The sequence below is a fragment of the Staurois parvus genome, unplaced genomic scaffold (assembly GCF_062004578.1).
Source record: "Staurois parvus isolate SC_StPar_1 unplaced genomic scaffold, SC_StPar_1.0 ptg000238l, whole genome shotgun sequence".
Lineage (NCBI taxonomy): Eukaryota > Metazoa > Chordata > Amphibia > Anura > Ranidae > Staurois > Staurois parvus.
The window spans coordinates 2,087,560-2,110,710 of record NW_028318034.1 but is presented as its reverse complement, the minus strand read 5'-3'; the positions used below and the strand labels follow the sequence as shown (position 1 = coordinate 2,110,710).

The 23,151-nt window shown below is 38.1% G+C and overlaps 1 protein-coding gene across 1 annotated transcript in view; it reads left to right on the top strand.

Annotated features, from left to right (window-relative positions):
* The window catches only part of ANOS1 (anosmin 1), a 243,197-nt gene that overhangs the window by 202,492 nt on the left and 17,554 nt on the right, over nt 1-23,151 (top strand). Inside the window, exons 10-11 of the mRNA XM_089680281.1 lie at nt 10,280-10,368; nt 13,884-14,055. Coding sequence (XP_089536407.1) covers nt 10,280-10,368; nt 13,884-14,055 — 261 coding nt within the window. The remainder of the gene's footprint in view (nt 1-10,279; nt 10,369-13,883; nt 14,056-23,151) is intronic.

The following is a 23,151-nucleotide window of genomic DNA, read 5'->3' as shown; positions in this document are numbered from 1 at the left end:
CCTTCACATACTATCTGCTGTCATACCCCCCCCCCCTCCACACACACACACACACACACTCCTGCACATACTACTACCGATTATCACATCCTCTACATGCCTCTCCTGCACATACTCTTCTGCTACATACTCTACATACCGCCCGATGTTTGACCTGCACATCTTTACCATTATTTGCTATATCTCCAACCTTTTCTATTCTGGAACAGGAACCCTTTTGATAATAATATTAATTTGGTTATAGATATACTTTAGAAAAAATCCTTACTGCAAAAATTCTGTTTCACATGGTACCACTAGCTATATGCATACTGTAGACTTTGTTAAGGAGGTACAGTATTTCTTGCCTATAATAACTTTGATTCTACCTGCATGCCCAATGTTGTACTAATGCTATCATTGATACTGTGATCAAGCTGCTGCTCAATTTCCCCTGAGATGTTTATGGCTTGGCTCCCATGCATTACTTAGCTTACACACAGACCTAACGTTAGCTGGCAACACTGATGGTAGTATGCTGGCAGTGGGGAAGGCTCCCCTCTGGCAGAATACAAAAGCTCAGCGGGAGTGATTCCCTCATCCACATCGAATGTGTGAATGGGGCAGTTGGTTCTTTTTTTTATTTTCCTTTCAACCCTTTGGTTGAATAAAAAAAAATTAATCTTGGCTCCCATGCATTACTTAGCTTACACACAGACCTAAAGTCGGCCATATATGGATCAAAATTTGGCTGGTTCAGCAGGTACCAGACAAACTTTGATCCATGTATGAGATAGCTGCTTGTATGCAAGTTGATCTATAGTGTACAACAGCCTGTTGGGTTTTTCCAGAATGATCAGTGCTGCTGGCTATAGCCAACAACACTGATGATTGTATTCTGGTGGTGGGGAAGACTGTCCACCAGCAGAAGGCAAAAGTTCTTTTTTTTTAGTTCAACCCATTGGTTGAATGAAAAAAAAAATGAATCGTGTGTGACCTGCAAAGTGGTCCCATTTTTGTTGAAAAAAGTCTTCCGTTAAAACTACAGATTTCCAAACATATTGTTTTAAATCCAAAAGGAATGTACAATTTGTTGCATATATATTACCTTTCAAAAGATGCATAAGCAAGGTTTGAATTACTCTATTTACAGTTTAGCCTGTTTATGTTACCTGGATAAAAAAATACACAAGAAGACAAAAGAACAAAAGGTGAATATTTAAAATTCCTTCTCTTTTTGCTGTGTTCAAAGTGAAGAAGCGTGGCAAAAAATCCAGGGCACATCTGTATAAATAAGGCTCAAAGCAAAGTTAATTGACAGAAGACATACAAATGACATTCTTTTACAAGTGCCTTAAGGAAAATGGGGCACAACATGATGCACATTGGCTGAATTAAGAATTGGCCACAGCGATTAGTTCTGGTCTGTAGTTAATCCATTTAATCAGGCAGGAATGCTTCTTTCTTTGCTATTATCTTAAAGCTTTTTGAAAGCAAAAAGGAAGACATAGGAAGGCATAGACTATAGATCTAGATCATCTTTGCAGTGTACTAATATACAGTGTAAGGAAAAGAAAAAAAAATCAAAGTCCTATTGTAACAAGAAATATCTCTTGTATTCATATGACTTAATGTGTTTGTCTTTGAAAAATGAATATTTTTCTAGTGTTGCCTTTCATAGAAAGTGACCTGCTATGCTTGGTTTGATGCATCAGCTCACTGAAAAGCTTTTAAAGCAATTTGCTCAGGCAATTAAATAGTTCTAGAATAGTGATAATGCTATATAGAGTAATTTGATTAACTGCATCTTTAGTACACTTTAGTTTGTGAATTAATATTGCACTTTTTGTTAAATTAAATATTTTGTGGTGTTTGTCAATCTAGAGTTTCCTATAATAACACGATGCAATATATTATAGAGGCTTACAGTATATGTATACTATATGGCCAAACATGTGAACTCTACTTCAAATTTTCAGGTGTTCGGGTGTAAGGTACTATAATCTCCTAGATTGTAAGCTGTAACGAGTAGGGCCCTCTGTTTCCTCTTGTACCAAATTGTATTGTAACTGTAATGTCTACCTTCATTTTGTAAAGTGCTGCGCAAACTGTAATGTCTATATAAATCCTGTATAATAATAATAATAATAATAAATGCCACAACATACAGAAAGAGATTTTGGACAACTTTGCTATTCTAACTTTGTGAAAAGTGTTTCAGGAAGACTTGATTCTGTTCTAGCATGACTTTGCCTTTGTGTAGAGACCAGGACCATAAAGACATGGTTTGACGTGTTTGGTGTTGAGGAACCCCAATCACCAGCACAGAGCCATGACATCAACTTTATTGACAACCAATTGCAAGTCTCTGTCTAAAGTCACAGAGTGAGGGACAACTCCATATTAATGTCCATGGTTTTGGAATAGGATATTCAACAAGCTCATATAAGTATGATGGTCAGGTTTTCAAAAACACTCGGCCATATAGTGTATCACTTTGCTTGGTGATGATTCAGAACAGTGTAAAAGCTTTAGACACCCACATCCAAAAGATTTATATATTTTTTTAATTTTTTTACACTGTTCAGTAATACATTATTGGACTGCTGGGATAGCTGTACATTTATTACAGCCATTTTGCAGCCATTTTTACAGAACAGAGTTTGTCACTAGACATTGTTGGACTGGGGAATATGCATGGTTGTTTTTACTTTTGCACCCACAATGGTGCATGTAGCAACGTACCCTATTTAACATTTTTAAAAATAAAATGTACTGTTCTCCCTAATAATTTTGTAATTGAAAATGTCACTACACTGTACACTATGCAAGTCATTCTCGTGACAGAGCTTAAGCTTATTGAATGATATCTACTTAATGCATGCTTTCTGACCTCTTGCTCCAATTACAGAACCTGAAAATAATTGTTATATATTGCTTTTCCTTTGGTGTTTTGGCAGCTTTTACATAAGAAGCCTAATTGGGTGCTGATGCTGTGGTAGAGGTCACTTTGTACCCTCTGAAAAGAATATATGTTTATTATCATAGAGTGCTAGGCAATGATGTTATGCCTTAAAGTGGTTGTAGATGCAAATATTAAAATATTTACTTTTTCCATAAATTAATGCATTTTAATGTAAACATACATACAACTGTGAGTGTACCTCAGAAAAATGCTCCCCTAGCTTGTCTCAGCCCTCCAAAAACTGCTGATCTGTGGGCGTGGCTTAGGCCCAGAGAATGGTAGGCGGAGATGTGATGTCATACAATCCCTCAGTTATACCCTCCAGCCTCGGCTTAAGAACGTGAACATCTATCTGACATCTCTATGCCTGTCTCCTGAGTGCATTCAGGTGCCAGTGACTATGTCAGCTCTGCTTACAGCACAGGATCTGTGCTAATCAGGAAAAGCTGGTAGGAAGAGGTTAATGTTTAAAATCCTAGGAATCCTGCAGCCTAAAGTGGCAATGTAGACTAGGAAACATTCTCATGTAAAACTCTGTAAACAGCAATTCACAAGCTACGTTTTGTGAATAGAGCAGGACAATAATCACCTGTCAGCAGACTTAACTAGATGACTACATCATTACTGAAGTGATGCCGATCTATGTCATGAATCACTGGTGCTGAGTTCTCCATCTTGTGAAGACAGAGACCAGCAGGGAGAGGACACCCACTCCTCCACTCCTGTGCAGTGTATTACATGGAGGCTCATGCTGGTCTCATCTTCAGCACAGCTTGTCACTCACAGGAGAAGGGGAGTGGCGACACCATTTTTCTGCTTGTATTGGATTTATTCTGTTCAGAAGAGCAGGGTGGATTTCTGGAGAAGGGGATTGCTTCAAGAAACCAAACTAAGCTGAAATGCTTAGTAAAGGTAAAATCTATTCAACTGTATGATTAGATTGATTTGTGTTTTTTATGTTTACAACCACTTCAATGTAAGGAGCACAGTTATTGTAAGATATTTTCCTGTAATCAGCAACCAGAAAGATCTGAGTATTTTGAAGAAAAGCCACCAAGTAGGGAAGGTTTAGAACTGTGCCCATGCTGTGACGTTTCTCATTTTTTTGTCCAACTCTTACTGAGATATCAATTGAGAGGAAATCTCTCCAACTGAGAAAAAAATGTCCCTCAGTGACAGGTCAGGACAGGGTGCCTCATGGACTGGAATTTAAGGTAAACTTTACTAGGAGGGCCCATAAAAACCTGCCAGAGGTTCTAAACTTTCCCAATTAAACTCCAAATTGCTAAAAATACATTTTGTCTGGAGCTTTAACAAGAATTGGCTGTGCTTGGAGAAGTATAGCCAGAATATATATACACAAATTTTAATTCTTAAAATGTGCATAATTTTTATTCATTGCTTTGAAGTTCAGATTTAATAAACATTTACTAAGCAATAATGACATCTACTGTATGCATTTTTTAAAGCAAATCCTAGCTTTAAAATTAGTATTTTGAAAGTTTACTCCTACTTTTTGTGCACTGTTTGAAAAATATATGTACCAGATAGGAAGACGTAAAATGAATAAAGTTAGAAGTCATTGATTTAATATTTAGAGCATTATGATTTTCCACACATTTTGACTCAACCAAGCTGGAATATTTTATAGGTGATCATTGTGTTCAGATTTAATAGAAACACATTTTCTTTGAACATAATTTAGACTAGATTCATTTTGCATATTTTTTTCTATATTTTTACATGCAGGCATACGGGGGTACAACATATTGCTATTTTCTTTTACTCATTCATAGGAATCAAACTAGACTAGGCTTGCTACAGTGCAAGCATATAAGTATGTTGCTGAAAATACCTCTTTCTATTTTCCTGCAGAGCACTGAAATAACAAAAGGTGAATAGTAAAAATTAAAGAATTACATTTCTTTGTTCAGAAAAAATCTTGCTGGTTATGTATAATCAGTACTAGTAGAGTATGAGAATAGTTTTTTTTCCTAAATGAAGAGTATCTGGCCTTAGTAACAGAATTATAATATCTCCTTAATACTAAATGTAGATTGTACTCTATTATCTCTTCAGTATTACTTTGTATGCAATTTTAATTTTAGACATTAAAGGTTTGTTCCTGCAGTGATTTACTCACATAATTGGTTTGCAGGTATTTAATTCATTGATCCCTACTTCAGTTAGTATGTCACTGGCTAGCTTTTATGGGTTCAGATGTTGTATATTCATTTCAGCTATAAGAGAGAAGCTCAGTTGTTAAAGGCAATGATCATATAAAGGCATTGGGGCATATTTCTTAAAGTATAAAGGTATCAAAACCCCTTTATAATTCCAATATGGACCTCAGAGCTTCTGCCTAGGATCTACAAACTCAAAGTAATACCCAAGAGGTGTTAGACGAATCTCACCCTAATTTGTAGCAAATCTTTATTGTACAAATCAGACATTAGGTTAAGTGTCTGTTGAAAATGCTATCAGCTCAGTAGTCCTCTTTTGCCTGTGGACTGCATCTAATTCCTGGATGGTCATTTGGCTGGCAGCAAATCTGGATTGTTCCTTCCCTGTCCCAGAACAGTTATGGTGCCTTTTGGTTGGGAAATGGCCACTTGCATCTGAAGTTTCTCAGGAAATTACCTTAACGTTAGATTATAATTAATATACACATTTTCACATGCCCCTATGGTCATCTAAAAATGTTCATGTATCTGCAAAAATTATGTAAGAGGCAGATAGATAAAGCAGTTACTACATTTTAGTAGGGATGCACCTTAACCGGTATCGGTGATGATACCGAGCATTTTCACGAATACTCATATTTGTGAAAATAATCTTGATACCGGAAACTGATACTTCGCGGTGAGATTTGCACCAATACAAATTGCACCGCAAAGATTAGCATGCGATTTGAACAGGAATGTGATGATGCTAACCAATCAAAATCCCTCTAGCCTGCACTATCATCACTGCAAGGAGAGATTTCACCACTTTCTCTCCTTTCCAGAGAATATGGAGCAACTGCCTAGTATACATCCCCACTCTACGCTGCAGGAAACCTTCCTGCACCACTACTGTGTGAACTCAGGCTATGGCAACCTGGGTTAACACAGGGAAACTGCATGCGACTTGGACAGGAATTGAATTCCTGTTCAAATCGCATGCTAATTTTTGTGGTGCAATTTGCCTCCATACATTTTGTATGGACACAAATCACATTGCAAAGTATCAGTAATCTGTTTTGGCGGGTACTTGATCAAAAGTATGTACTCGCTGATAAAAGAATGGTATTGATGCATCCCTACTTTTTAGGTATGTTTGCTTCCATGCAAACTAGACAGTGAAAATATTTCATAGGTTGATTTAAAGTGTACTCCAGCGCTAAAATGTATTTTTACTATACTGATATTTGGTGGCAATTACAAAATAGCAAAAACCAGTGAACAGAAATTGGATAGAAATTGGATAGATTGTTCATCTACCATCTCTTGGACAATATTGCTGCAAGATATTATTCTCTCAATGGTCAAGTAAGCTCTATATAACTTGTCAGAATCATATGTACATTATATATGTCATTATCTGAGATGAAAGGACCATACAGTACAAATAAGCTTAAAGTGATATTTAAGGCATTTTTTTCTTTTAATAAGAAACATGTCATACTTACCTGCTCTGTGTAATGGTTTTTCCCAATCTTTCTCTTCTTGGGTCCCCCACTGGTGCTCCTGACCCCTCCCTCCTGCAGAGTGCCCCCAGAGCAAGCAGCTTGCTATGAGGGCACCCAAGCAGGCATACTCCCAAGCTGCTGTTCTGTGTGTCCATTCACACACAGAGTCAAGGCTCAGCCCAGGCCTCTCTCTCTCCTCATTGGCTTACTGAATGTGGTTTACAGCAGCGGGAGCCAATGGAAAGCAGAATGAATCAAATACAGGGTAATTTAAAGCTCAACCCTAGCAAAATCCTTTATTTGTCAAATTTGGAAAGGTTTGGGTCCTCTATATGTTTTAAACAAGTGTGAGGAAGGTTTAGAACCTATGTCAAGTTTTTAATTTCCACCTGTGATCGCCTCACTTCCTGTTTAGGGACCAGAATAGGAAGTATGGCAAAATCTTCCCAACAAGAACACAGGGCAAACATATAACAGTGGTTAAAACCCTTCCCTGACCTGTCCAAAACAGATACAAAACTATACAAAAAGAAGTGCAACGCTAAATACTCCAATATAAGTGTATGTTCTCCGAATCATGTGGGTAATAAAAGAAACACAATAAGACAATGTAAAAATGTCAAATAAATGTCAAAATAAATAAATAAATAGTGACAGTTCGTGATAAGTGATCTAAGCAGGAGTTGCTAGTGACTTCCCGATCTTGTGGTCTGGTGACAAATAGTGAAAATACGCACTCACCAGATGCGTATTTTCAATACGCATGTCATGCATAAACCAGAGGTCCCCCTCATAGAATGGGATGGACGGGCTGGGCCGTCTTTAGTGGACTCTTCTTCCTCTGGGTGTAGAGCAGCCAAACTGTTGTCTCCCTCTAGGAAATGGACAGGGTACTAGCCGGCCTACATCAGTGCGTGTTTCATCCTTAGGGTGGTGTCATATGTCACAGACTCCTGATGCTTGGGCTCTAGAACGGATGTAAGGCTCACCAGGGAGCTATGCTGAGTCCTAGAAGCAGTAACAACACCCCGGAGTGAGGCCACATGATGACATCAGAGGTCCCCCGATCTAAGGTTACGGGGTCCGCACTTCACCCGGCTCACCGAACACAGATGCGGTAGATACAAAACTGTTTGGGCTGCATTTCAGCTTTAACGTTAAATCATATACCCAAATAAATATTTTCTCATATAAACCACATTTTTGCCCCTCCTCCTTGACTGTATGGAATAAATGATTAATCCAGTTGACATACCATAACAGCATTACTTGTCATTAAGCCATGTCAGATGAGTAAAATTGTGGTGGCAGAACCAGAATTTCTTTGTGTTGGGTCACAGTGTTATTAGAAGCAGGTGGGGACTGCAGCAATGAGTGCCCTGCCAAAACAGTTGTATCACTTTAGAGTGTTACCCTTTAAAATTACCTTGAAATCATATTGATCAGGCATCTCCTTTGAACAGAGTTCTATGGTAGGAAAAACCTAGACTTAAGCCATCTGAATACATACATTGTAAAGATTTCCTCAGCAGACAAGACAGTCAAGCCTTAAGACCTTTAATACATTCACATATGGACCAAACCTGTGAACACTTCAAAGCTGTATTACATTACTAACTATTGACATACTTTTATATCTATGATAGATTTACACACCCCAGGATTAATTTAAATCAAAGTACAAAGTTGTTGAATATTTTATTCAAAGCTGATTTAAAATATACAGCTAGGCAGTAAATTTCCTGTCTTTGTACCATCCTTTTCAACTAATAAAATGTGTGATGAGTATATTAGATTGACCTGGATAATGTATAGATTTTCTGGGTACTCTCAGATTAATGGATTTTTTAAATATTTCTTTAGTTAGTTGTATATGTCTGGTCTGGTTCTGATTTTACTATACGAAGGCTCCTTTTACTATGAATTGTGGTTAACGGGGTATATTATGTGTGGTATGTGCTTACTTGTGGTTTTACACAAACACACACACATACACATACTTTCTTTCAAGAAACATGGTGAGTCTACAAATCGTTGCCATCTGCTCTTATTCTTGGCCAGCAGGTTTATCTCTCTCTAGGTTCCTTTGTGCTTACTCCAACTATGGCCCCTTCAGTGTAAGTTTGGGCTTACGCTTTCTTCAGCTACCTTAAAGGTTTAATTTAAAAATAAATAGTGGTTATCCATGCCATTCCCATTTCTGCTATATGCCTTGTTCTCAGCAGTAGCGTTTCATTGGTAGATGTGTTTCGACAATACCAAGCATAATTCTGCATAAGGAGAAGTTTGTAAAAAGTTGTATTGCTTGTTGAAGTTTCCACTTTCCACTTAGCTACAACATATGTGTACACTGGATGGTGCCAAATACTAATTTATTTATAAAGTAGTTATTTGTACATTAGGGAAAAGAAGATAGCAATTTCTTAGAACACTCAATTAGACACAAGTGATTTTTTTCAATTTCCCTTCATTCAAAACTTGTTTTCAGAAGAGTGGACTAGGATCAGAACTTTTGTCAAGTTTTGTCACTAGGACAGGAAGACACAGACTAATAAAAACATATAACTACCCCACATCAAACTGCTATCTAGATCTTGCAGGCTCCACCTCTGCAACATCTCCAAGATACGCACATTCCTCACCCCAGACACCACCAAACAACTCGTACACTCCCTCATCATCTCACGCCTGGACTATTGCAACTCCCTTCTCACTGGCCTACCCAAACGAACGCTATCCCCACTCCAGTCGATCCTACACTCAGCGGCCAGACTCATCCACCTCACTAAGCGCTCCACATCTGCCTCCCCCCTCTGCCAATCCCTTCATTGGCTCCCGATTGCCCAACGCATCAAGTTCAAGCTGCTAACCCTGACCTACAAGGCCACTCACAATGCCGCCCCGAACTACATAACTGACCTGATACCCAGATACTACCCTACCCGTGCCCTCCGCACCTCACAGGACCTCCTGCTCTCTAGCTCCCTGGTCTCCTCCTCCCATGCCCGATTGCAGGACTTCTCTAGGACCTCCCCCATCCTCTGGAACTCCCTACCCCAATCCATCAGAATGTCGCCTACCCTCCTCACCTTCAGGCGCACCCTGAAAACCCTCCTCTTCAGGGAAGCCTACCCCAACCTCACCTAACACCCGACCTCACCTAACAATTAACCTTCTCCACTCCACCCACCACTCCATCCCCCACAGCCATCTCCTCCTGTGCCACCTTCCCCTCCCTCCTAGATTGTAAGCTTGAAAGAGCAGGGCCCTCGAACCCCTCGTGTAGTGTATTGTTACTGTCTTGTCTCATGTTATGTCCCCCTGCTACTGTACAGAGCTGAGCATACCCTTTGGCGCTATATAAATACTGTATAATAATAATAATAATATATTCTAACCCCTCCTTATGCTACTAAATTAATCTGCTGTCATGTGACTGCCTGTCATTGTAACACCCAACGGAACACAAACAGGCATACAAATGTGAAAGTTTCCAACCTTTCCATCCTCTCTACAGAAATAAAAACGTTTAGGTGGATTTGGACTTTTTTGTTGGCTTGGTTGGAGCTAATGCACATTTTCTAGTCCAAGAGGATATGTCCAACTCCATAAAAAGCATAAAACTAAACCCCTTTTGTTTGATAATTTATGTTTTTTTTTTTTAGATCCTCTTATGGGGCTTTACCATATACAATGGCATCCTGAATCATGTACACATAATGAAACCAAAGGACCAGAGAAAGCAATAACTCAAGTAAGTAATATGTAGTGTGATATACAGTGGATGACAAAGAAGGGCTTTAGGGAAAATTAGTTATCGTTATACTTACACAACAATTACATGCTTTCATAATTATCTAAAATTTAAATGATTTCAAATGTGCCTCCTTCTTTCTTTTATTCAGACATTTTCGAAGAGGTCTGCTTAGTCAAGGTTTACTTAAACTGGAGAGTGTGAAATCTGGTGCATCTGTGTGTGGTAGCCAATCAGCTTCTAACTTCAGCTTGTTCAACTAAGCTTTAACGAAAAAATCTGGAAACTAACTGGTTTCTATGCAGAGCTGCACCAGATTTTGCACCAATTTTAGTAAATCAACCCCATACTATTTCACAATTTCTGAAAATGAATATAGTCCTGAACACTGCTCACTTCTAGAATGGGATGAAAGCCAGAACCATCATACCACAACTGTGCCCTGGTTTGTAATATCTAAGTGGTGTTGTGCAGCTAGCATCTTTCCTGTTTTCTTCCTGAGCAGCCTTAGATATACTGTACATAGTGCTTCCTCCATTTGCACTGGAAGTGAAGGTGTGTTTGCTGCCTAACAAATTATAAGCTATAAGATAGTTCAAGGTATCACAAAGGATAATCTATCTATCTATCTATCTATCTATCTATCTATCTATCTATCTATTGTTCTGAAATGAGGAAAAAGTCCTCTTAGTTTTGGGAAAGAATGACACATGTAAATCCTCATTGCTCTGACAAGGCATACTGTGGTGTCCACTGTTTCATTTGGATGGCTTTTTAATTCCTTAAATGCTTCTCACCATAACCTTTACAGTTATTCTTTCTTATAGGTCCCCAAGACCTACTCCATAGAGCAATCGTTTGCATGCACTGCACTGGTGATGGCCAACAAGCCTGAAACAGCTTTATGCAGCTTGGAATAAGCGGCTTTATAATATTAGGTCATATCTCTACTATACACCAGAAGTTAATTTGCTCATTGGGTCATAAATTAATAATTGTCATGGCTCACCCAGTTCCTAAAATGAGGAATAATCCTCTTATATTTGGGATATGTGATGGAATGAGACGAGAGTATCACCTGTCTTAGGAAGGCTTTGCTGTGCTAGGAGCTGATTCAGTTTGATGACTTTTTGATACCTTTAAACCCTTCATACCATAAACCTATGATTATCTTATGTATCTATCTATCTATCTAGTTTGTATTTGGGCAGTATTCGGATGTGGGGTTCAAAAGCTATTATCACACAAAGGCTTTTTAATGACTTTGTCAATGGTTAAAATAAGTTAGGCTATTTGCTGTTTACAAAAGTTACTGTATTTTTAAACTGTTCTGGCTTACGATGTTAGATTATCCAGAAACATTGTGTTACAATTTACAGAATATGAAAATGGTGATGAATAACACTCCCTTATTTACATAACATTGTAGAGGAATTGATAGTGTATCCTAAACTGGCCTCTTATGCTGGCTCTAATACCCTAGTTGTTTTGCTTGGATGAACATTTACATTCATAATGTGCTATAGACCATCTTTCTTCACGTCATGGGAATTTTGCTCTCTATTTCAAGTTACTTTGATGCAGTGCAGTCCAGGTGATTCACAACGCATAGCTAAAGCTGCCAGCTTTTGGAGATCATTTTAGTAGCCACCCACATTGTAAACAGTCGCATAGTATGATATATTGATACAAAGTAAATATCTAGACTTCACAAACAATACAAGTTCAGTCAATGTGCTGGAATTGTGTTGTACATAGTATACTGAAACTACTTCATAACAGATTCTTAATCATATAAGAAGGATATAGCAGTCAGTGTACAAACTGAAACAAATGTTGAAATAAAGGTTGGGATACATTTAATTGGTTGAAATTAATTAAATTTAGCTACACATACAAAAGTTGCTGTTGCAGGAGTTTCTATGCTGGCAAAAAATAGATGTAAACCCTAACATTTATTTTGCAAAAGCATTGGGTGTCATAAACAAATGGCGTTTTTAGATAAAATATTGCCTGGGTAAGGTGTGTTGCAAGGGCCACTTGTAGTATTCATCAGAAACCTTTGTGGAAGGGTGACAAAACAGGAGCACAAGCAGGAAGTACCTGAACAAGGATCTTCATGAAAAGATCCCAAGGTGCTATTAAGATGAAATTTGCAGATATAAACTGTTGGAAATTACTTTTGAAACTAAAATTAAATGTTAAAGCTCACGTAGAAGTTTAGTGTTTGGGTTTACAATCTAATTTTGCAAACATTCTTTACACTTTTAGTAAATCTAATTCATAGTCTGTTACTGCCATGTAGTCAGCGAGAACAGAGAACCCTTGTAGGACAAAAGCATTTAGCAAGAGAACAGACAATGCTTTTAAAAGAAAACTATCTAGCTTCTAGCTAGGAGTCCAAAAGCATGTCTGTTTTCAGCACAGCTTGTAACAATCAATCAAAAGCTATTTAGTGGTTAACAATAGTAAACTGAGAAACACTTATGATACCCAGAAGCATTCAAACATGTTGGAAAATGTCTACGTGACAGTAGGCCTTCTTTTTTTTTTTAAATGGCCTTCTTTGTTTTAAAATAAAGCAAGACTTTCACTGTACGCATGCCAGTTCTGTTCATCCCAGAGTTTGAGAAAATCCCTTGCCAGGTCCCAGCATCTACAGTAGATGATATAAGGGAGAACAGGTAGATGGTGTACCTGTCACTATTAGCATCTGATGTGCCCAGCTGGTATTATTCTGGTTCAAGGGCACACATTATTTTAAAAAAACAATAAAAAAAAAGCAGACCAAATAATACTTCACAATTTGGCCTTATCCAGAGCAGATCTTGATTCAAGAGGATTGATTTAGTTATTTTTAGCCTTATATATTAAACATATTTTCCTTGATTAGAGTTATTCATTTATTAGTGTTATTCTCTTTTAAAGAGATCCTGCCACTAACTTTATTCATTTCAACAATAATCTTTCCATAAGATATGTACATGTATTTTATGCTTTTTTTCTTACCTGTTTCCTTTTAAAAAAAAAAAAAATTCAAAAAGCAATGAAGATGCTGCTAGCCACTACTACCTTGCATGTGAAGTAATCAGTCCCAGCAGACTCAGAGCAGTCATTTCGGTGACACTCTGTATTATTCCTCCTTACTCATCCCTTGGAAGCTACATGAAACGTTGTGCAGCTAGTTGAAGAGAGGGATGGAAAAGCTTGACCACAGACAGTGATTACAAACTCTCAGAGGTGGTGGGGGCTGTTTTAGGCAGCTGATTTCGAATAAAGAAGTCAGATGTGCTTACGTGTTCAGATGTTCAAAGGTATACTGAATATTACAAAAAAATATGGAAAGGAAGATCTATAGGTTTATTATACTTAATTTTTTTGGTGCTTTTAGTTGTTATAAGTTGAGAACAGGATTTCTCCAAGTCTGTTAAAGCTCGTGAAATGCTAATTTACGTGCACAATCATCAGCATTTCATCCATTACCTTTGTATTATCCCTATCATTTTTTCTTATAGGACCACCACATAATACTACCAGCATTAATGTTTTCCTGCAAATACAAAGTTACAGTACAACCAGCCAGATCTAAAGGCCATCTAAAGGCTGAAAGTATTTTCTTCACAACTCCTCCCTGTTCAGCGTTGAAAGGCAAAAACCACAAACACATCAACTGTCCAACCAATGGAGGTAAGAATGATCTTGGCCATGTATCCTGGACCAAGCCAGCTTCTATAATTTACATTCTGTGTGTTGGCAAGCTGCTGTCTTTGGCTTACAAGTCATTATGTTTAATTAGGAGTTAGATCAATGAGCGGTATGTCATTGGTGTTCTAAAGTTGTTTTTGAGCTCTCTCCATGTTATATCTCAGGTGTGTGATTAACCAGGGTTCAGCTTGTACTTCATAAATCCAAATAATCACAGGCGCCCATTTAGTGCAGCATGTCTGAGTTTTCTCAGGACACTTCCAGATTTTACTACTGATAGTGTTTTAGAATGCTTATTTTCCTATAGTTCTGGCTCTGTATGTTCTAGCAATAAAAGGATCATTTGGAATAGGCTTTTGTTAGACACAAACAGTATGCAGGAATTAATCAATTCTGCACTCATTTACTAAAGCAAGGAGCAAAGGGCACCAACCAATAAGTTCTGATTAATCTGAAATAAGTTTGTTGGTTATTGCTTTGCATATCATCAGTCTTTGACCTGTTATATTATGTTGTATGTGCAGAAAAACTAAGCTTTTCATTTAATCATTTGCATCTCATTAGCAAAGCATAGGGTGTTTTTTGACTCCACACCACAAGTATAAAACTTTCCAAAAAATTTATTTTTAGATAGTATGAATTCAAATTATGCCATGTTCTCCAGCTATCTACAGAGAACAATTAAAGCTTAACTTGAGGCATTTTATTTGCTACTTTAATTCCACAACCTGTATAAAAACAAAAATTGTAATTCCTGCTGCAGTACTCACCTCCTCTCTGGTATTGTCCCCTATTGTCTTCACTGTCATTGTACAAGCACAGCACTATTAAACCCAGAAGACTGAGGACATATTGTAAGGTCAGGGAGATGTGGTTAAACCTACTGTTGAATTTGGCCAAATCATAAACTTACTTCTAAGTGAAAGATTCACTTGATCCCTACCTGCTATTGGACTGATAATTTCCCAGGAGTCTTCTACTGCCCCCAGGAGTTGTGATGTCACTCATAGACTCCCATTACCCAACCTTTGCTGGAACTCAACTATATACACTGCTCAAAAAAATTAAAGGAACACTTTTTAATCAGAATATAGCATCAAGTCAATTAAACTCCTGGGATGTTGATCTGGTCAGTTAAGTAGCAGAGTGGGGTGTTAATCGCTTTCAGCTGCTTTGGTGTTTGGTGCACTAGATGGGCAACAATAAGATGACCCCTAAAACAGGAATGGTTTTACAGGTAGACTTTTTTTCCCTACTCATCTTTTCTGACAGTTTTTCACTAGTTTTGCATTTGGCTAGGGTCAGTGTCACTACTGGTAGCATGAGGCGACACCTGGACCCTACAGAGGTTGCACAGGCAGTCCAACTCCTCCAGGATAGCTCATCAATACGTACCATTGCCAGAAGGTTTGCTGTGTCTCCCAGCACAGTCTCAAGAGCATGGAGGGGATTCCAGGAGACAGGCAGTTACTCTAGCAGAGCTGGACAGGGCTGTAGAAGGTCCTTAACCCATCAACAGGACCAGTATCTGTTTCTTTGTGCAAAGAGAAATAAGATGAGCACTGCAAGAGCCCTATAAAATGATCTCAAGCAGACCACTGGTGTGAATGTCTCTGACCAAACAATCAGAAACAGACTTTATGAGGGTGGCCTGAGGGTCCAACGTCCTCTAGTGGGCCCTATGCACACTGCCCAGCATCATAGAGCTTGATTGGCAATTGCCAATGGACAGCAGAATTGGCAGGTCCGCCACTGGCGCCCAGTGCTTTTCACAGATGAGAGCAGGTTCACCCTGAGCACATGTGGCAGACGTGAAAGGGGAAGCAGTGAAGAATGTTATGCTACCTGTAACATCGTTCAGCATGACTGTTTTGGTGGTGGGCCTGAGGAGGCATATCCATGGCTGGACGCACAGACCTCTACAGGCTAGACAATGGCACCTTGACTGCCAATAGGTATCGGGATGAAATTCTTGGACTCATTGTCAGACCCAACTCTGGTGCACTGGGTCCTGGGTTCCTCCTGGTGCACAACAATACCCGGCCTCATGTGGCGAGAGTATGCAGACAGTTCCTGGAGGATAAAGGGATTGATACCATTGAATGGCCCCCATGCTCGCCTGACCTAAATCCAATAGAAGACCTCTAGGATATCATGTTTTGGTCCATCCAAAGCTGCTAGTTTGCACCTCAGACTGCCCAGAAGCTCAGTGATGCCTTGGTCCAGATCTGGAAATACCCCAGGACACCATCTGCAATTGTCAGGCATACATACAAGCATGCGAGGGCCATACAAATTCCTGAGTACCATTTTGAGTTGCTGCAATGAAATTTCAGCAAAATGGACTAGCCTGCTGCATCATTTTTTTCACTTTGATTTTCATGGTGTCTTTGAATTCAGTCCTCTGTAGTTTGATAATTTTAATTTCCATCAAACGATGGGGCATCCTTATGTTCCTAACACATTACCCAGTCCATATCAGTATAGATATCCAGCATGATATTTCTCCCCATTCAGATCAGATGTGTTCTTAAACTGTTCCTTTAATTTTTTTGAGCAGTGTATATACTATTGGCATTAAGAGTGCAATATATATATATTTATATATATAGGCATGCAGACTGCTGCTACAAACATTTGTGAAAGTATGGTTCACTCTCAGGATCTCAATGAATTCAAGCGTGGTACCATGATAGGTTGCCACCTGTGCAATAAGTCCAACCATGAAATTTCCTTGCTACTAAATATTCCAAGGTCAACTGTTAGTGGTGTTATAACAAAGTGGAAGCAACTGGGAACAACAGCAACTCAGCCACGAAGTGGTGGGCCATGTAAAATGATAGAGTGGGTCATTGCATGATGAAGCACACAGTGTGCAGAAGCTGCCCTCTTTCTGCAGAGTGAATACTTAAAGACCTCCATACCTCATGTGGCCTTCAGATTAGCATAACAAAAGTGCATAGAGAGCTTCATGGAATGGATTTCAATGGCCGAGCAGCTGCACCCAAGCCTTACATCACCAAGTGCAATGCAAGGTGTTGGATGCATGGATGCAGTGGTGTAAAGCACATCACCTCTGGACTCTAGAGCAGTGGATAGGTGTTCTCAGATGTGATGAATCATGCTTCTCTGTCTGGCAATCCAATGGGTGTGTCCGGGTTTGGTGGTGACTAGGAGAACGGTACTTGCCTGACTGCATTGTGCCAAGTGTAAAGTTTGGTGGAGGGGGATTATAGTGTGGGTTTTTTTTTCAGTGGTTGGGCTTGGCCCTTTAGTTCCAGTGAAGGGAACTCTTAAGGTATCAGCATACCAAGACATTTTGGAAAATTTCATGTTCCCAACTTTGCGGGAACAGTTTGGGGATGTCCCCTTCCTCTTCCAACGTGACTGCGCACCAGTGCACAAAGCAAGGTCCATAAAGAGATGGATGAGCGTGTTTGGGGTAGAGGAGCTTGACTTGCCTGCACATAGTCCTGACCTAAACCCGATAGAACACCTTTGGGATGAATTAGAACGGAGACCGCAAGCTAGGCCTTCTCGTCTGATATCAGTGCTTGACCTCACAAATTCGCTTCTAGAAGAATGGTCACACATTCCCATAGACACACTTCTAAACCTCGTTGACAGCCTTCCCAGAAGAGTTGAAGCTGTTATAGCTGCAAAGGGTGGACCAACTCAATATTGAACCCTACGGACTAAGACTGGGATGCCATTAAAGATCATGTACGTGTAAATGCAGGAGTCCCAATCCTTTTGGCAATATAGTATATACAGTATATATATATATATATATATATATATATATATATATATATATATTTATACACTGTATATGCAGAGTATATAGTATTGGTATTGAGATAGTAAGCTAAGGTTAACAGAGGATATCTAAAGCATACACATTTTTTTCTGAGTAATTTTATTTCAATGTCTATGAAAAAAAACACCTGGCCATATCCAAAGTTGATTTTTGTATTACAAAATAAACTCATGTAACTTTGATGTTCTTGGAATGGATTCACATGTATCATAATGGAATGTAAACTCTTCAAGGTAGAGCTTTTTGGGTCAACCAAGTTACTTATATTGCAAAACATTTCCAATTGATGTTTTAAAACTTAAAGACTTAGAACAAATAGAGGCTTTCTTTGTGTGGAGAGAGGTGTTGAAGTTCAGTTAGCAGTCTTTCATACTCTGTTGCTTTTACAAAGATTTAGCATTGAAGTTTACTGTAATTCAGTGAAATGTTTGTGAAGTCTTGCCAGACATTGGTACAAGCTTTCATTGTTGGTGTATCTGCACTTATTCAACAGGCTAATTTAGGAAGAGTTAACTTATGTAAAAAAAATGGAAGAGCTTTCACATCGCTTTATGCCACAAAATAACCTCAGAAATGCAAATTAAACACAAAACAAATCATAGAACTTGTTGAAATAAAACAGTCCTTTATTTCAAATATTTATATGGATGCTAATGTCTATTGTGTTTTTTCTGTTCATACATTCCATTTCTAAATGACCTAGTTTTAAAATCATGTCCCATTCTTTTTATCTAAAAGCTTTTGTGAGCACCAGTTTCTCTATATTAAACCTGTAATGGTGTACCTGTACTGAAACCTTCATTCCTGAAGTGCTGCTGCAGACAAGAAGTGAAGATATAAGCCTTTGGGGAACTGGAAGTGAGAAAAAAAAAAAAAAAACTCAAGCCGCAAAGCACCTGGTGTCCAAGGCTGGCCCTTTTGTGGCCTAGGATTAGTGTTAGGTTTAGCGTTAGTGCTAGGGCTACTGGTGTTGGAACTAATACTTTCAGGCTGCTTATACCGGCTTCTGGAGCAGATGCTGTTTATCTTAGGCAACTGAGATATCTTTCAAGATCGCTCTACCTGTATCAGAACAGTGTCTGTTTCTATTCTACAGCATTTGCCAAACTGATGAAGTGAACCCTTTGTACCCCTAAAAGTGCTGGATTTTATTGAATGTGAAACTTTTATTGAATGTGACACTTTACAAAACATTTATGTGAATAAATAAAAAAACTAAGTCCAGTCCTACAGCCATCAAGTTTACACAGTTACATTTAGAAAGAAACAAATTAATCTAATCTAACCAATAGAAAAAAATTAGTGTTCTCAAAACTTGTATTATCTTCAATGTTCTGTAAAGAATATAAGAATATTAATTATAATAATATTATATAGTGGCAGGGACCATTTACTTAGCTGTTAGTATGAAGTTGCAACCTAAGGTCAGGACAGCTTCCTCTATTTTCCCCTATTTAAAAAAAAATGCTCAATTATAAGATACATGTAGAAGTATTCATTGCATACATATTTGATATAAATAAAGCAGTGAAAGGATTTATTTATTAACAGACTATGCTTGGGAAAGGACTATGTTTAGGTATAATTTCTTTCAAGATACAACCATAGTGGTGAAGTATATAATCACAGTGGGTGTGGTGAGTCCTTAGAAGGTGGAAAAGTGCTAGAAGAGCTTGTCCATAAACTGTGCAAACCTAAAAAAAATGTAAATTCCCTTTAATATTAGTTCATGTGTGGAGGTGTAGACTAAATTTACATGTGTCCAAATTAGACACTAGGGTTTCTAATAAACATAAAATTTTGCTATACTATACTGCTCCTGGTTTAAAACTCTGTGTACACTATAAATCTTCATCTGTAGATGTTTATATATTCATGCATAGTTGAAATAAACCCAGTCTGTATATGCATTATTTATTAAGTACCTCCATGGTTTCTTCAAATTAGCATACTGAATGTATTTAGACGGCATACAAACTAGGTCAGCAGATCTGCCCTTGAATACAAAACACAAATTTATAAGTGAAAATAGTTAGTGTGTTAGTATGTTTTTTCTTTTTGCGTTTTACAAAACAATTCATTTCATTATTACAAATTGGCAAAACTATGAACAGAAATAAATGAGACTGGCTACTTTTTTCTTTCTTTATTCTGTCCAGATACGTGTGTGTATAACACATAAATATGTTAGAGTTAAGTTTAACTAGTGAGAAACGCAAGTGTATAAAAGTAGCGTCAAGTTTAAAATAAACTGTGACAATTTATTTTAAATTAATGTATTAGTAAGTATCTTGGACACCTATTTTCAATGGTGTCAGTAATTAATTAAACATATACTAGCACAGAGAACCATCAATTTCCACTAACTAAGAATATATATATATATATATATATATATATATATATATATATATACACAGTTGTGTTCAAAATAATAGCAGTCAGACATCACTAACCTGATCAATCTCTGTTTTTGGTAGAATTGATATTTCTACATGGCAAATAATTTACTAGCAGGTGTAGTAGAGTAATAGAAGTCCAACAGACCCAACAGTCATGACATGCATGCTGCTGATTCTGTGTAATTGAATCACTAATTGAAAGGGGCATGTTCAAAATAATAGCAGTGTGGAGTTCTATTAGTGAGGTCATTCATTCTTTGAAAAAGAGGTGGCAATTATTGCCCTTATTTAAGGAAGGAAGGCAGCAAATGTTGTACATGCTGGTTACAGTGCATTTCTCTCTGAAATTCTGAGGAAAATGGGTCGTTCCAGACATTGTTCAGAAGAACAGCGTACCTTGATTAAAAAGTTGATTGGAGAGGGGAAAACATATAAAGAAGTGCAGAAAATGATAGGTTGCTCAGCTAAAATGATCGCAAATGCTTTAAAATGGCAATAATAATAATAACCAAAACCTGAAAGACGTGGAAGAAAGTGAAAAACTACCATTCGAATGGATAGAAGAATAGCCAAAATGGCAAGGACTCAGCCAACAATCAGCTTCAGGAAGATCAAAGAAGGTCTAAAGTTACCTGTGAGTACTGTTACAATTAGAAGATGCCTATGTGAAGTCGAGCTATCTGCAAGAAGCCCCTGCAAAGTCCCACTGTTGAAAAAAAGACGTGCTGAAGAGGTTACAATTTGCCAAAGAGCACATTAACTGGCCTAAAGAGAAATGGTGCAACATTTTGTGGACTGATGAAAGTAAGATTGTTCTTTTCGGGTCTAGTGACCGGAGACAGTTTGTCAGACGACCCCCAAACACTGAATTCAAGCCACAGTACACTGTGAAGACAGTGAAGCATGGTTGCGCAAGCATCATGATATGGGGATGTTTCTCATACTACGGTGTTGGGCCTATTTATCACATTCCAGGGATCCTGGATCAGTTTGAATACATCAGAATACTTGAAGAGGTCATGCTCTCTTATGCTGAAGAGGAAATGCCCTTGAAATGGGTGTTCCAACAAGACAACAACCCCAAACACACCAGTAAACGTGCAACATCTTGGTTCCAGACCAACAAGATTGACGTTATGGAGTGGCCAGCCCAGTTCCCGGATCTTAATCCAATAGAAAACTTGTGAGGTGACATCAAAAATGCAGTTTCTGAGGCAAAACCAAGAAATAGAGAAGAACTGTGGAATGTAGTCCAATCATCCTGGGCTGGAATACCTGTTCACAGGTACCAGAAGTTGGTTGACTCCATGCAACACAGATGTACAGTTCTCAGAAACAGTGCTTATACAACTAAATATTAATTAAGCGATTCAAAGGAAAGCAAAATCTTCAAACATTTTTCAGTTTATATAGTGAATGTTTGTAAAGAGGAATACAAACACTGCTATTTTTTTGAACAGTCAAATATTCACTTTTCTTCAATTGTTTTAGAGGAACAACACAAATTTGATATATTTTTCTTCATGTTTTGATTTGGAATAGAATGTGTAGTGTTCCCAATGCATTTGTGTGTATGGAAATAAAAGCTATTAGAAGGATTTTGAGCTTTATTCACTTTTTTCAACACACTGCTATTATTTTGAACACAACTGTATATATATATATATATATATATATATATATATATATATATATATATATATATATATATAGTCCTCGTTGAAAACTGACCACTGAATAGCCAGTTTATCACAAGAGAGGATAGTAGCAGATATTCAGTATGTATGGCCCTCTAAATTGGTGATACAGATACCAATACAAACTTGCAAAAAGAAGAACACATACTTTATATTAGTGCAGTAAATGCAAAGCAGTCTATTTGTACATAAAATCAAGATGTTGGTCTCACAAAAGTAGAAGTTATAAATGTTGCCAAAATAGTCAGCACCCTTTCTTAAACCCCTTTCTTAACCCCTTTCTTAAAGTGGAACTTCACCCCAAATGGGAAGGTTTGCTTTTACGACTCTTACTCCCTCCTCTTTAGCTTTTGGGCTTTTTTTTTTGGAGCAAGTACCTAGTTTCATTAGGAACCCTCTTCCACTTTTGCTTGAATCTCCTAGTTCCCCCGCCCCTTTGCCCACAGCCTTCTGGGACATGTCACCGGTCCCCGGATGCTGAGTGTCCATTCACAACAGTCAGCGCGACTTGTGCATACTCAGTTGGAAACCAGCTCTGAAGCTACAAAAAGTCCCAGCTGGCTTCCCACTCTAGAATTGGCACCACCAGGGACCAGAAGACCATCAAAGAACCAGGTGAGAACAGTGCTGATTCCCTGGACGGTAAGTCTCCTTTTATTAAAAGTCAGCAGCTACAGTGTGTGTAACTACTCACTTTTAATTTTTTTGGGGGGGGACTAAAGATCCTCTTTAACCTACCCAACCACAACCCTTGTAGCATCTATAGTAATGGAGTATTTGTTAAAGTAGAGGGCTTCCAACTTTAAGGATCCAAAGTGTACTCAAGGCATTGTCTACTGCTTTTTGATTCATAACACTGGTCAACACACTTTTTCTGGCATAAGGTATTCCGACAGTTTTAAGGTAATTTTGGAGTGCTGATTCCAAATCTGGCATCAGTTTTTGTCTATCACATCAGGTTTTTGAGATATCATATATTGCATTTTCAATAAAAACAGCATATTTATGCTCATATACGAATAGCTATACAGGCATACATACAAGAATAAGATAAGATACAATATACAATAATAATGAAACAAACATTTAATGAGCCGTAGCACAAAGTTGTGAGTGACTGCATATCAATGTGAGTGAATGCAAATTACCATGAAAGAAT